At 44.0% G+C, this 15384-nt stretch overlaps 1 protein-coding gene across 1 annotated transcript in view; it reads left to right on the top strand.

The window, feature by feature from the left end:
• The first annotated feature begins 4375 nt into the window (after positions 1-4375).
• The window catches only part of Htr2a (5-hydroxytryptamine receptor 2A), a 68447-nt gene continuing 57438 nt past the window's right edge, over positions 4376-15384 (top strand). Inside the window, exons 1-3 of the mRNA XM_052190955.1 lie at positions 4376-4776; positions 5202-5899; positions 8572-8772. Of these exons, the coding sequence (XP_052046915.1) occupies positions 5488-5899; positions 8572-8772 (613 nt within the window). The 5' untranslated portion in view covers positions 4376-4776; positions 5202-5487. The remainder of the gene's footprint in view (positions 4777-5201; positions 5900-8571; positions 8773-15384) is intronic.

Below are 15384 nucleotides of genomic sequence, written 5' to 3'. Positions count from 1 at the left end.
GATTCCCAAGGAAGGACATGGAGTAAAAGAATTCTGTGCTGCCAATTCAGGACAAAATTAGATTTAGTTGATTAAATAGAGACTAATGTTGGCACCATCTTGAAAAGGTAAAATTTTAAAAGGACAGACAGAATATAGATCCAGTCTATATTCATGTATAGACTCTTGAAGATTTTACTGGATCACCACATGTTTTTTTTTAAATTGGCAGGGTGGAGGGGAGGGTACAGTTCTGGGGAGATGGCTCAACGGTTAAGACCACTTGCTAAGCAAACATGAACACCTCAACATAGACTCCCAACACACATAAAAGGTAGGCATAACCACTTGGACCTTTAGACCTGTTGCTAGTATGAGATGGATCAGGTGGACCATTGGAGCCTTCTGGTCAACCAGCTGACCAAGAAATAGTAAGTGCCAGGTGTAGTAAGATACCCTATCTTAAGAGAATAGAGAAAAGAGTGACACAGCAGGACACCAGATGTCCTCCTTTGGTCTCAACACACCCACCCACCCTCTGTCTATCTGTCTTCCCCCACCTACCCACCCTCTCTCTCTCTCTCTCTCTCTCTCTCTCTCTCTCTCTCTCTCTCTCACACACACACACACACACACACACACACACACACATACACACAGTTTTACAGTAGCAAACTGTATAGAACTCACAGACATTCTATGGAGTAAAAAAGAAACCATATGCCTCTGGCTTAAGCAGAGGTCAACAATGGATATGAAGAAACTTTCAAAAGTAATAGAAATATGGAAATGGTAAGTTTGCTGATTTGGGTGATGGTTATGTGGGTATATACAGATTTCAAAACTCACTAAATTACATATTTAAGGTTTTTATATTTTGATGTATGCAAAATATAACTCAATTCTTTGAAAGAAAATAAAATTGACCTACAGTGAATGTTTTGGAAGAGGGGAGAAAAGAGATAAATAGAAGCAAATTTCCTTATTACAGGATCTCCCACAGCCTTTAAAATGCTAATGCACACAGTGTATTTTTAAGAAAAGGCTATAAAAATGCAATATGTTCTAGATTTATTTACTTGCAGAACTTTTTCTTCACATATTTTAACATCTATAAAACATTAATATTTCAGGAACCAAGTAACTATAGAATGGAAAAAAAGAAATTCTGCAAGGGATTCCAATGCTACGCCAGCAATTTTTTAAAGTAACTTTAAGCAACCATTTTCTGTTGGCCTGTTCAAAATAAATGAGCTATAAAAGGCACCACCACATGTAAGGCCCAATCATTTAGAATTCTGCCTCTAATAATAAACTGATTTGAGCTGTTGACCTTAAAGTCTTCTGACAATAATAAGGTAGCCATTGTCCATTGGTGACTGGAAGTTTATGCTAAAGAAGTATGCACTAACTTAAACAACCATTCTGTTTCTGCTCTCTGTAGGACAGACTCATCTAGGGGTGGAAAATAAATAAATAAACATTGAAACGGGAATTGGAAAAGTTAAGTGTTAGGCTGAGTTTCCCAGGAAGCCAAATCAGGCAGGTTTGTGTGAGAGAATGTACTGGAGAAGGCTCACAGAGATCAGCACCTGTAGGGGAGCAGAAGATAGGGAGGGGCAGGGCTTTCAGGAGAGGGGAGCAGCTTACACGGGAGGGGAAGGGAAAGGCTTACATGAGAGACCTTTATGATTCACAACAAAGGTCTCAGTATATTTGGTGAGGAACTCTTCTAAGGACGCCACTGACAGCTACCCAGCCTTCAGGCAAAGAGAAGGTCATCATATCGGAACTACCTCCCCACGCCCAAGAAAATTAGTATTACCACATATCAAGGGGCCTCTTTGGCTGAGGGTAATTTTCATAGCTGAGAGTCATCAGCTAATACATCCCACAGTAACAAGACTCAGCACTGCAGTCCAGCAGGGGGTGCTGGACAGTACATTCCAGTGTCCACCACAGCCATCAACACACTGCAAACTCAAAAGGACTACCTAACTTAGAATCAGTAAGGTTGAATATTATCAAAGTATATCATATTTTTAAAATGTCACAATAAAGTCTCTTTATTATCTACAACATATAGGAATACAACCATCCTTCTGCCTAATCTGACTCACATTCTATTATCAGTAGTCAACAACCTAGATAGATCATGTCTATATTGTTTTGTCCATTAAACTGCAAAAACTACAAATAACCCGTTTTTATATTTTAGTTTCACCCAGGCTGGCCTTGAACCTGCCACCCTACTTCCCAAACCCCCTAAATGACTGAGATCACAGGACTGTACCACCATCAAAAATCATTAGACATTGACTAACACTTTTATTTCCTGTGATTCTAAATGAAAAATCGTGCAGCCAACCATGAACAAGACACACACTCCTCTTGCCTCTATGTGGCTTGAACTCAGTGTGATTAGCATCCAAATGAAAAACTGCAGAGGATGCTGAAGTCTTTGCCTCCACTGGGGAAGAACGGTCCCCAGCAAGCTCCCTGAAAGAAAAATTCAATAACGGCCGTAAGACTAAAACCATGTGGGCTTGTAATATGCAAGCCTATCATGCAAATATATACACAAATCTATAAATTTACTTAGCTCTGAGATTAACTCTCTGAAGTAGGTGTGTGGCTAATCCTATTCCTCTTCATCCAGATGAGGAAACCAAGTATGGAGATTAAAGAGCTTAATCAAAGTCACAGAGGCAATAAGTGGCAAACCTGGGATTCTTAGTTTGGAAACTGCGCCCTGGAAATCCACAAGGAGAAGACAGAAAGACAGGCAGCAAGAGCAGTCCAGACTCCAGTCTCAAGAAACTACAAGCACACAGATATGAAAAATGTCAGAAACAGGATGATTCGAGCAGTAGCCAGGCAGCCCATGGAAAAGCTGTGAGAGTCTAAGCCTGAACATGGGGTGGGGGTTGGGGGGGGGGGAATTGAGCAGATTAAGAAAAGAGTTGTGTATCCCTCAAAGAAGAGATAAGGAATGTAGGCAAGAGGGTAGTGATGTCTTTTTCCTTCAATTGATAATAATTTTAATAGGAATAAAATGGCTAGTGTAAAATGTAGAGCACCCTGTAAGCCAGGTATGCGCTAAATCTCTATGTATGTCATCTGATACCCCAGTGTAACCCAGGGAGGAAGCTAATACCACCCTGGGAGGTGAGAGCACTGACTGGGCTCTAAAGGCAGCTGAGTTAGGTTGTATGACTTACAAAGCTGGGTTCTAAACCAAAGGACTATGACTCTCACAACTACTCTGTACACACACACACACACACACACACACACACACACCGAGATCATGGGTTGCACTTAGAACATCAGCAGCCTAGTCCCAGGTAGATGATCTGGGAAATCTGGGAAATAACGTCCAGGAGGAGCAGAAGGGCTCCCCACTGTGGGCTGAGCAGAGGAGAGCTGAGAACTTTGCGTGGGATGCGAGGGAATGCTGGGAACTTAGAAGCATAGGCAGGGAGAAGGGATGAAGGACCGGGGTGGACCGCACGATGATCTCACGAGCCAGGAGGGCGTGGCAATAAGTCCTCAGAGAGAGAGTCAGAATGGAAGGTCTCCTGGGTCACTGACGAAAGGATCTAGAAGGCAACTGGACATTTAGTTCACCGCCATGAAAATTGGCAACACAATGAAGGCACAGGAGTGACTGAACTGGGAGTGCAAAAGACGAGAAAATAGGATGGACAGAATCCCCCAAAAGCCCCTGGTACCCAGGAAATAATCCATTTTCTTCTCCACCATGAGTACATCTATCTTCCTTTAAAGACCACTTGGGAGAGGGCTTCTTTTGCATGTGAGTCGCCTTATCATTAGGGTCACTTCTGGAAAAAATAAAAAATAATAAAAAATAGAACAAAACCTTTCACTTTCTAACATGAAGTTTTCAATTACTTCTTGGTGACATTTTTGAGATGAAGTACGCTAGTTACATGATGCATACCCATAACACAGTGTGTGTTCTTAAATGCATTTAAGTAGCTAAAAATTGTTCTGATAGTTTCTCAGTTATTGCCACAGACTTCCTAATGTCTCTGAACACATGCCACCACCAGTCAGCCATCCCTCCTGGACACATCATCACCGGCTTGGATAGAAGTACCCGACGCTCCCAGATCCCAGGACATGCCTTATTTATCTTATTCTAGCCTTATTTATCATCTCATTCTTCACCTCTCGTCCTAAACTATGACTGCCAAGTAGCCCGCCTGCCTGCTGCCCGCTAGGCTGTCTCCCCATTCTCTCCTGTTTCAGGAAAGGTTCCCAATTAACCTGTGGCAGAAAGAAGAATGGGGGCGTGCGGGGGAGGGGGCTGTTTGGTCCGCCCTTCCTGGCTGTCGCCACCTTGCAGGTTATGACACAGTGACAGAGGGAGGTCTGAGGAAGGAGGCAACCAGGAACTGCTTATTCTTCTGGAAACCCTGGAGCCTCTTGATGCAGACAGCGTTTCCTACTTTCCCTGCGGCTCTTTTGTGTGACTTTGAGAGGGGCTCCCTAGTGACTGATTCCTCTCCCTCTCCGGTGCGGTGGCGCGCTGCGCTCGCATCAGCGAGCAGCCAGCTCTGGGAGGACTCAACAGAGCTCAGCGGAGGCAGCAGGCAAAGACCTCAACCGTGCTGTGCTGGAACCGGCATGCGGTTTTTGAAGTCAGCAGAAACAGAAATCAAATTACTATCGTCTTATGCTGCTGGAAGCTCAAAGAGAGGGGATTCCACACCGGCTCAGTCACCATGAGACAGGCGAGTCACAGGATAGCGGACCCTGGCGACAATAAATGTAAGTTCCTGGGCTGCTGTCTTTTACTGCTGTGGGATTTTCTTTCTGCTTAAAGTCATGATTGGCCACGATGCCGTCATTGCCGTGAGAATTTCTGATGTGGAAAGTTCTCTGCTGCGCTTCGGGATGCGTTTTCCTTTCATTAAGCCAGAAATACAAGCTGAAATTCCTGACCACCGCTGCGGCCATTCTGCCTGAGACTAAGAAAGAAGGGTTAACCCAAGTATATCCAGTATGGCATTAACACTGCGTGGGTTTTTAATTGACTTCCTTAATTAACATAGAGGGCACACAGCCCTCCCTCCTCGTTTTGGGTCTCATGCTGTTTGAACTTTGTGATGGCTGAACTCTTGGAAGCAGTATATCCAACCCGAGAAATAACCAAAAGATTCTCACCGGATACAAAACTTTTCTTCCTTTACCAGGAACACGTTTGTGTCCCCAAATGCTCAACACTGCTTTTTTTGCCATTGCTTCCGTGAGAACTTACAGCTCGGCGGCGGACTCTCCCTAGCACTGTGAAGGGAGCACAACCAAGAGCCATCACTCTTCTGTAACTCTTACTATGGAAGAGGGGAAGGCAGCCAGAGGAACCACACATGGGCTCCGCTTCAGCAAGTCCTAGCGCCAGGAGACGCAGATGAATGGTGAACCCAGGCTATGACTCCTTAGTCTCTCCACACTTCATCTGCTACAACTTCCGGCTTAGACATGGAAATTCTTTGTGAGGACAATATCTCTCTGAGCTCAATTCCAAACCCCTTAATGCAATTAGGTGGTGACTCGAGGCTCTACCAGAATGACTTCAACTCCAGAGATGCTAACACTTCCGATGCATTGAACTGGACAATCGATGGTGAAAACAGAACCAACCTCTCCTGCGAAGGGTACCTCCCACCAGCATGCCTCTCCATTCTTCACCTCCAGGAAAAAAACTGGTCTGCTTTATTGACAGCTGTCGTGATTATTCTCACCATCGCGGGAAACATACTGGTCATCATGGCGGTGTCCCTAGAGAAAAAGCTGCAGAATGCCACCAACTATTTCCTGATGTCACTTGCCATAGCTGATATGCTGCTGGGTTTCCTTGTCATGCCCGTGTCCATGTTAACCATCCTGTATGGTGAGTGGTGTTAGCATGTCAGCTGTCCCCACCCCGTAGTCCCAAAGAGCCTGTGCATGCTGTTAGCAGGGGAACTGGGGCTCAGGAGAGAAATAGGCAGGAAGCTTTATTTTAATCTTAAAATTCTATTTTCCTTGAGAGAGAGAGAAAAAAATTAGACAGCCTAGTACTAATCATTGGTGAGTTGTGTGCCTTAGAATGGATACATTTTGTAGAGAAATTATTATCTGTATTCCAATACTCTGTGAGCATAATTTAGCTCCCATTCTGTGTCCGTGTGATTTTTTTTTCTTTTATTTGCCAGCCTCGGGACAGAACAGTTTTATCTTTCTCACCCGGTTCTCAGCACTTCTAATGGAGTGGTAAAACCTTCCCAATTACCTTGGAACATTTGCAGAGAGAGCATTAGTGCTGGAGTGGGTTTAATGTTAAAATATTCAGAGTCTCCATTAGAATAAATGAATTTCTCTGGTTTTAATTTCCCCCGCCCCCAGCCCAGAGAAGACAATATGGAAGAAAGCCTTTGAGTTATTCCCTCGATTCTTTAAAAACGTATACACATAAACTCCTGTCTGGTTTTGGAGGAGGGTGGAAAACAAACGGAAAGTTCTTAATCTTGCTTTCCTCTCAACCCAGTTTGACGGTGTCAAACTTCTCAGGAAGTCGGCAAACACTGGGACGGCTTCCATGGAGGAGCACAATGTGATATTCTTTCAAAGTATGACTAATAGAGCCAGATCCCTCCTAACAATGAGCAAATGAAAGAATATCGCACTGCTGGCACATACACTCAGTCACCAGAGCTACAGGCAGTTTTAGGGATACCTTTACAAGGGACTTTTCTGGCCAAGTTCTAGAGGCTACAGTATGAACATGTCCATCCAAGCCCCAAAAGCTTCAAGGAAGAAGGAAACAAACCAGGAATAGCAAGCATCCATTTGCCCGGGCTTGACTGTTCAAATGACACACCCAAATAATTCCATTAAATTTGCTTATCATTTCTCAGCCCCTGGAGAGAGGCTCTCACTTCCTATTAACCCTGGCCAACCCTCAGAGGCAAACCCTACTATGGAGTGGGAGGGGTGACTCTGCAAGAACCCAAACCACAGCAGGAAGGCAGAGTGACCTGCTGGGCAGCAGGGGTAGCCCTGGCCACGTAGGAAGTGCAGCAGGTCCCTGGACTCAGCTCAGGGTACAAGGCTGCCCCCTAGTGACGACTTCTGGGGATGCAGCCTACACTCGCCCAGAGTCTAGTAGACACTTAACGAGGCACACAAGTCACAAATCTGTCTTGCACGAGCACTCTCTTCTTACCCCCTTGGTAAGAATCTTTGAAGGGAGAAGTTTCTTTCCTGAGACTACAACTAGAAGCTTTGGGATTAGACTTAGGTTCAGCATCCTTTTCCTTTCTGAATACCCCTGGAGGCAGCAAGGTAGAATTAAGATTTGTGGAAAAGGAGGGTCTGCTCAGCCTGAGCTCTGTATTATCCTGAAGAAAGTACTGATCCCTGATCTTCCTTCCCATTCACAGGCAGATGTAGTATCATTGCTCCTTCCGTTCCCAGAACAAACTGACAGTTTATCCAAGTGTCTGATCCTCTTCAAACCACTCAGGAAGGAGCAGGACACTTCATTTCTGTCACCAAGGTGTCTCCCATATTCCTAAGGCAGCAGCCTTAGCTTCCTCCATTGAACTCTGGGAAGTTTTAAAATCCTTTGACATTGGGGCCTCACCTCCAGCCACCCTCCAGAAGAAAGATTTAACTGCCCCACCCCACGCTATGCTGTTTGATTGTGATGCTAAGGGAGACGTTGCGGGCGGGGTCACCTTTGCCCTAAGCGGCTGCTCACTGGGGGGGAGGGGTGCCAATACCAGCCTTAGCAGTATTATTTTTATGTGGTTTTTGGTTGTTGTTGTTGTTGTTGTTGTTTTTGAAAACACACATTTTCCAGCCTGTTCCAAGCTTGTTGGATCAGCATCGCCAGAGGTGGGTCCCCATTTTCAGGAGCCACCTGCAAAAACCAGCTGTCACCTGTAGTTTGAGCACTGCCCTGAGACAAAGCTGCAAGGCCAGGAACCCCTGATATTCTTCGCCATCCTCAATGATTTTCACATACCCCAAAATTGAGTTTAATAAGACATCAAGGGACTGTGCAGTGTAAGTAAAGACATTTGAGAGATTTGAAGCCATTTCGTCACACGGTCACTAACTTCCTGCCTGTGTGAGACTGGACATGTCTAAGAGTGACTAAGGTTGAACTAGCATAGGGACCTTAGCTCCGAGGAAAATCATGTGGATAAATAAAGGCTGTATGTGACTGGTGTATCAATTAAGGGGGCTCAGAACATAGCTTTGGACACGTTAAATAAAAGTGGGTTTGCCAGGAAGAGGGGGAAATATATTCAAGATTAATATAATATAACATAATATAATATAATGTAATGTAATATAATATATTCATTAATATAATTCCACAGGCCAGAAACCTTCAAGCCTGCACTCCCCAGCCAGTGCCATCACAGTGCACACTTGCTGTTTGTTAAAGGATTGATCCCTTGCCTGTCACCTATACCTGTCCCCAAGTTGTAAACAGTTGTTCTAGGATACAGATCACACGCTGCAGAAAGCATGAAGCTAGCTACTCCCTGATGCTAAACTTCTGCCCCGCAGGGTACCGGTGGCCTTTGCCTAGCAAGCTCTGTGCGGTCTGGATCTACCTGGATGTACTCTTCTCCACGGCCTCGATCATGCACCTCTGTGCCATCTCCCTGGACCGCTACGTTGCCATCCAGAACCCCATTCACCATAGCCGCTTCAACTCCAGAACCAAAGCCTTCCTGAAAATCATTGCCGTGTGGACCATATCTGTAGGTAAGCTGGACCATCTGGAAGGATTGCTTTTGAAACTAAGAGTCTGCCCTTCACCGAGAAACACTTTCCGTGTGGTTGCGCCGAAACCTGACCCTCTGAGTCTGTTGTTTCATGTGTTGCAAAGTATGTCTGAACGTCACGATTATTGGAACTGTTTTAGGAAAGGAGAATCTGCAGATGCCAATGGCTGACAGCATCTGTTCATATTGTTTTGTTGTACACTAGCAGATCCTGAGGCAGGAATGCCCATGTTCTGTCTCACCTCCAAGCTCAGTCCTCTAAGCCTTGGGTATCCCAGAAACCTGAGTTTTGTTGGTACTGGGCTGTGATTGCTAAGGAATATGGGGGGCTTGCCCCAGGCAGCGTAGGCCTTGAAGGAGGATCCAGAAAGGGGCAGAAGCTGAGGACAGGTGGAAATGGCTTAAGGGCTGAGCATTGCAGCTACCTGGAACCTCTGTGCCCTTTCTTCCGGCTGTGACACCCACACCAAAGGCTTCCACCCCACTTCAGGTAGGCCCGGTTGCACACACTCACCTCTTGCTAGCATTGATCTTCTGTCACCATAATAGGATCTAAAGGGGCAGCTCTCAGGCAGCAAAGTCAATTTCACCTGTCACCTCAAAATACTTAAGTTTGTAATCAAAGATTCCCTGAGAGCCGCTGTCAAGCCTCAGAGCTTCTCAGACAGAAACGCTGTGTTTGCTAAAGCCCTTGGGGTACGGTGTCTACTTCCAGGAAAGTCTGCAAGGTTTGATGGTAGGTTAAAATTCCAGAATTCATTTGATGCCACTCACCACTGTGTGATTTAAAATGCTGATTAATGGGGTCAAAGAGATGCCTTAACATTAGAGCTCTTGCTGCCCTTGCAAAGGATCTGTTTTGATTTTCCAGCACCTACAATGGCGGCTCACCACCCAGTTCCAAGAGATTCATCACCCTCTTCTGGCCTCTAGGAACACACATGCGTACAAACATACAGGCAGACAAAACACCCATAACCAAAAAAACCCATAAAATAAAAGCAATTTTTCAAATACCTATCAGCAAGCACAGTTTGTACTTATTGTTTTCCTTCCTGCTAATAACAGGAGTTAATGGGACATCATCTCCACCTTGCAGAAGAGGAAATGGCTGTTCTAAAAGGGAAAATGAGGGGCGTGTGTGCAGTGAGTGTGAGCAGTGAGCACTCTCCAGCTCTGATGGCAACACTGATGAGTTATGTGTTACACAGCATCATTGCACGTTTTGGGAAAAAACTCGTCTGTTTTTCATCTTGAGCCTTACATTATCACTAGAGGTCAGCAGCATAGATAATACCATTGTGTTTGTTTGATAAGCTGGGGAACCTCAGGAAATAGGACTTGTGGTTTCCTGGGTCACAGGTCTGACTCACTAGCGCTATAGGCATCTGGCGTGGAGCCCTTCTCTTTCTGCTGAGTGTAGCACACCTTCCTTAGCGGACAACTTCTGGTCCAAGAAAATGCTGACAGCATTATTCTATGCAACCCGGGACTCAGCCCACCTGGAGCAGGAGGGGAAAGCAGCCATCAGGTATCCAGCCAAGCTGCTTGTCACCACTCTGGAGTGTCTGTGTATTCAATATGATGACCAAAGGTTGATGTCAAGTACCTTCCTCAGTTTACCTTTACTTTATGAGTCAAGGTCTCTCGCTGAACCTAGAGCTTGTCAATTTGACTCGTCTAGTCAGCTACTTTGCTCCAGGAATCCTGTCTCTGCCTCCTGAGGGCTGGGGTTACAGGAAGCCCACCACATTGATGTGAGTGCTGAGAATCTAACTCTGGCCCTCACATGTTAAGGACTTGTATCCACTGAGGCATCTCTTCAGGCCCAGTGTTCCTTATCTTACCTTGGGAAAACAACTCCCCATCTCTGTCCCCCTTCATAGTGACACACCATTAACAAACGGAGATTCTGAGCTTTGTACAGACCCAGTCATGTGCAGAACAACTTGCGGATAAGTCCCTCACACAGGGTAGCATTACTTGGAGCCAAGAGTCATCTCAGGTCAATCCAGCTCTAAAGGCTGTACTTTATCTACTACCTAATAAGGCTGTCTGCCCTAACTCTTTCTGGCTGTCATCCCAGGAGCGAGACAGGTTAGAATGGTTGTAGGGATGCTGACCAATGAACATCATTAAAAAAGTATTGTTCAGAAATTATCATCTCTCTGCCCTGTGGATATTCTAGAGTAAACCAGATGACTAGGGTGTGTTCAAATGTCTCTCCCAGTGTGGTAGAAAACACTTAACTCTAAGAAAACTAGGGGTCACCCAACCTTGTAACTGCGATCAGATAAGAAATGCTAAAAATAAGAAGTCAGTTCTACCCTGGGCCCTGAAGAAGCTCAGCATCCACTTCTTCCTGACTGGTTTTCTCTTGTTTCTGGTTCTACTGCTTTGTTTGGGTTTGAGGTTTCAGTTTGCTCTGCATGTGCATTTATATTTGGATCTCTAGTCCAACTGAAACTGTTTCCTGTTGTTCTGTTTTGTTTTTCATCATGTATAGGCAACAAACGAAACTGATTTCAAGATGTACACTGTGGTGATTGAACGTACAAAAATAAATACCACAATTAAATTAGTTAATTCCTCCATCCTCTAACCAAGATGCCTTGAATTTTGCAGTCAGAACATGGAGAAAATTACAAGAGTGAAACTCAGTATTAGCAAGTGCAGATACCACGTTATACACCAGGTCCCCTGAACTAACCCATCTCCCCTTTCCCCCATCCGTCTCTAGTAGTGGAACCAGTCTTGCCAGAGAGGAAATATTCCAAAGTAGTTCTTCTACCTTCACTTCTAGTTAACAGATTATTTAAACATGAAACCCAGTGAATCAACATTTCCTAGAGTCCCATGCTGAGGGAAGAGAAAGACAGAAGCCCTGGTACCAGGCAGAGAAAGAACTTGCAACTCTGGAAGAGAGGTCATACTAATCTGCTATCTTATCAGACCATTTTGCAGGACAGACCAGAGCCAGACGACAGTGCTCAGTGCTGAGTGCACCATGCTTTGACCAGAACTGTTTAATGATGCATTTTACACTCTATTGAAATCTAAAGCGCATGGCAGGATCCCAAAGATGGACTTGGGGGTCACTGGACATTGCTGTCCTTTGCAAGGCATCCATACTGACTAATCTTCCTTCCTCTGCACCTCGGGGTAGTTCTTTTTAATTGGCATGTCGACTGTTAGAAACTGCAGGAGCCCAGAATTTTACCCTAAAATCCCTGCTAACAGTAAATGTCATGCTAATGTTTCTATAAATTCACCCTTTCTTAGATTCCATGTATGACTGAGATCATGTGGCCTTATTATGCTTTCAAGACTTATCCACACTTTTGGAAATGGTCAGTTTTCTTTTCTATGGCTGCATAGTACAGGATTCTATTTGTATATGGCCTTCTTTGCTTTCAATTAGCAGTTAAAGATTTTGCAGAGTCTATTGTAGATCATTTCTTCAGCTTACTAATATATTCCATTTTCTTGATAAGTTAATACAGAGCTAAACTTGGATTTACACAGTTTCTTTTTCTAGCTTTCTTAAGTGAAGGTCAGAGGTTGCCATTTTTTTTCCTTTGAGGTCTTTACTCTCTGGTGCATACATACATATATATATATGTATGTATATATAGGCATATATATCCTTCATTTATACTTTCTACCACTTTGTGGGCTATTAGCTACACACAAATTTTATCTTTCATACTGACTTTTTGTTACCAAATGCTCACTTCATTTCTAATGATGCTTCTTGCCTTAAAAATCAACTCTGTAGATACTACATTTATGCCATATTTCTCTTGATTATCATTTGTCTGCTTATACTTTGCTCTATCCTATTGTTGCAGTGTGACTTTGTATTTTAAATGGGCTACCAGGATAGAAGCACAGTTTCTAAAAGTGCAATCCATCTTCATCTTTAAACAATTTTTATTTAGGTGTGTGTGTGTGTGTGTAGATAAGTGCATATGAGTACAGGTTTTGAATCCTCTGGAGCTGAAGTTATAGACAACTATGAGATGCCTGACATAGCCACTGGGAACTGGGTCCTTTGGAAGACCAGCAATTAATTGCTCATGACAACTAAGCCATCAGTTCAGCCCCATCTTTGTCTCTCAGTTAAGGATTTAGTCCTTTTATGGTTGATGTCAATCAGTCTTTCCCTGCTCTTCTTTTTGGAATGATCAGAATAACCATTTACCCTCTGTGTAAGCTTGTGTAAGCTTGTTAATTGTCTACTCTTTTATATTCTCTTAGCAAGAGCAAAATGCTTTTTTTTTTTTTTTTTTTTTTTTACTTTTTTAATCATAAAGAGCCTAGAACAAATGATCTTACATTTCTTGGAAATGCAAAAACTTGAGAACATTTTAACCCCATTTGCCCTGTGGTCCTTTTGTGTTTGTACACGTGGGTGGATAAGACCCAAGATGTCACTGCAGCTGCCCTATGACCTGGGTGTGTTTTTCACAGGCAAACCGTTCCAATGCCATGTTCTCTGGTCCCTACTTCCGCACTCCTGCCTGGGTCTGCAGTGCTCACTCAGCAGACTGCCACACAACGCCATGCTTTTTGCTTGCTCTTCGTTTTAGTGACTCTAGATCGCTCTGCTTTACCTTCATTCAAAGCACACGTTTGTATAGTACACAACCCACACTGACCTGGTAACTCAGACCCGTGATGCTGGCCAGCTGCTTGAGACTCTGTTGTCACAAGAGCACAAATTCAAGGCCAACCTGGGCAACTTAGTGAGACCTTGTCATGAAATAAAAATAAAAGTAAAAATCTTAGTCTATAGCTCAATGGTAGAACACCTGCCCAGCATATGGGGCGGTTCTGGATTCAATCCCAGATTAGAAGTAGTGGGTGGCACAAGAATTAAACAAATTAAAGCAAGAAGATAGCAGTCTTCTCAATAAACAAACAAACAAGTAATTCCCCAGTCCAATAAATAAATAAATAGATAGATAAACAGACAAACAAGTGAAGCGAGTAAGCAGTCTCTTTCTTCCAGAATTTTCTCCATGGCCTTCTGAATCTCTAGATTACTTTAGTTTGTTGTTTGTAAAAGTTCAGCTCTCTGGGTCTACAGAAACCACTGTGTCACTCTGGTTTCATAGAGCGTCTTCGTCTGTATTTGAGCAATTTTCTTAAGTGCTGCCCAGACGTAGGCATAGGTCTTCATCTTGAACTTAGTTCGTGTGGATTTTTAATTTTGATGTTCAACGTCACCTTGTTGTCACTTTGGAAAACTCCTTAACCGTATCATCGCACCACCCTGTGCTCCTCTGTCCTCCCTGAGACTCCAGCCTATACGTGGGACTCTGGCTCGTACTTCTTAGGGCGCGGGTTCTAATTTTCTCCCTCCCGCTCTCTTCTTGCTTCGATCCATGTGACAGAGTCTAGTGCCACCAGCCACCTCCAATCTCCTGCTAAACCCGCCTAACATATTTTCATATATTGCATTTCAGCCACGAGATTCTTAGATTTTTCCTGGTTGATTATTTAGCAGAGTTCGGTTTTCCAAACTTTCTCTACCTTTTCATCTACTGAACATCTATCACTGCTTTCTGGATACCTCTGTCCCCTGGTTTTCCCTGGCCTTCCTTTCTTTGTTTTGTGTGTGTGTGTGTGTGTGTGTGTATGTATGTATGTGTGTGTGTCACAAGCGCGTTTGAGTTGCTATACCTAGTAGACAGTACGCTGATATTAGCTTTCACCACAAGGGAAAACCATGAGTATATGTGTGTGTAATGTGTATGGGCAGGCGCCCCTCAATCCAATCAGACTCCACTTATTTTAAGCAGGGATCTCAAAGGAACTGACTGATTTCCTGTTGTCACCTTACACTCCCTCTGTATTCCCCTACAGTTCCGTGTGAAAACTGATGAGTCTTGACTTTAGGCGCTCTGACCTCAGTTCTCACATCCTCAGCCCACAATATGGCTGCAAACTCATTCAGCCTCTGACAGATCAGTGAGTGCTTGAGAATGCCTGTGGGTGGCCCTGTTCCTTTCCTGTGGGCCCCGTGCCCTGCCCTTCTGCCCTGGCCGCACTCGCAGAGACCAGCTGCACAGTTGCTCTAGATCAAGGCCAGCATACCTCCTTCTGTTTAGTTCTCTCCAGCGGATCTTCCTGTCTCTTCATTTTAACAGTTTGTTTCATTGCCTGATATACATTTCACAACGTGGAGGTAAATTTTATTTTATTTTATTCAAAATATGACAGCCAATGCTTTTTAACACTGAATGCTTGCCTGTTCACATTTACCATGACTGTTGATGTAACTGCTTTCCTGTTGTCTTTTTTTTTTCCTATATTCTTTGTTTACATTCTGAATGTTTTCCACTTTCCTGGTTCCCCCTCCTCATCGGTGTCATCAGCCCTCTTCCCTCTGCCCATTTCCCAATCACCCCCCTCCCATTTCTCTGTCCTGGTACTCCCTTACAATGCTGGATCAAGTCTTTTCAGAACCAGGGCCCTCTCTTTCCCTTTTCTTGGGTATCATTTGATATGTTAATTGTGTCTTGAGAATTCAGAGCTTCTGGGCTAATTAATATCCACTTATCAGTGATTTCATTCCCTGTGTATT

Source organism: Apodemus sylvaticus, chromosome 8, assembly GCF_947179515.1.
Source record: "Apodemus sylvaticus chromosome 8, mApoSyl1.1, whole genome shotgun sequence".
NCBI classification, from domain to species: Eukaryota; Metazoa; Chordata; class Mammalia; order Rodentia; family Muridae; genus Apodemus; species Apodemus sylvaticus.
Note: the sequence above shows the minus strand (reverse complement) of the source record. Positions and strands in the feature narration are given on the sequence as shown.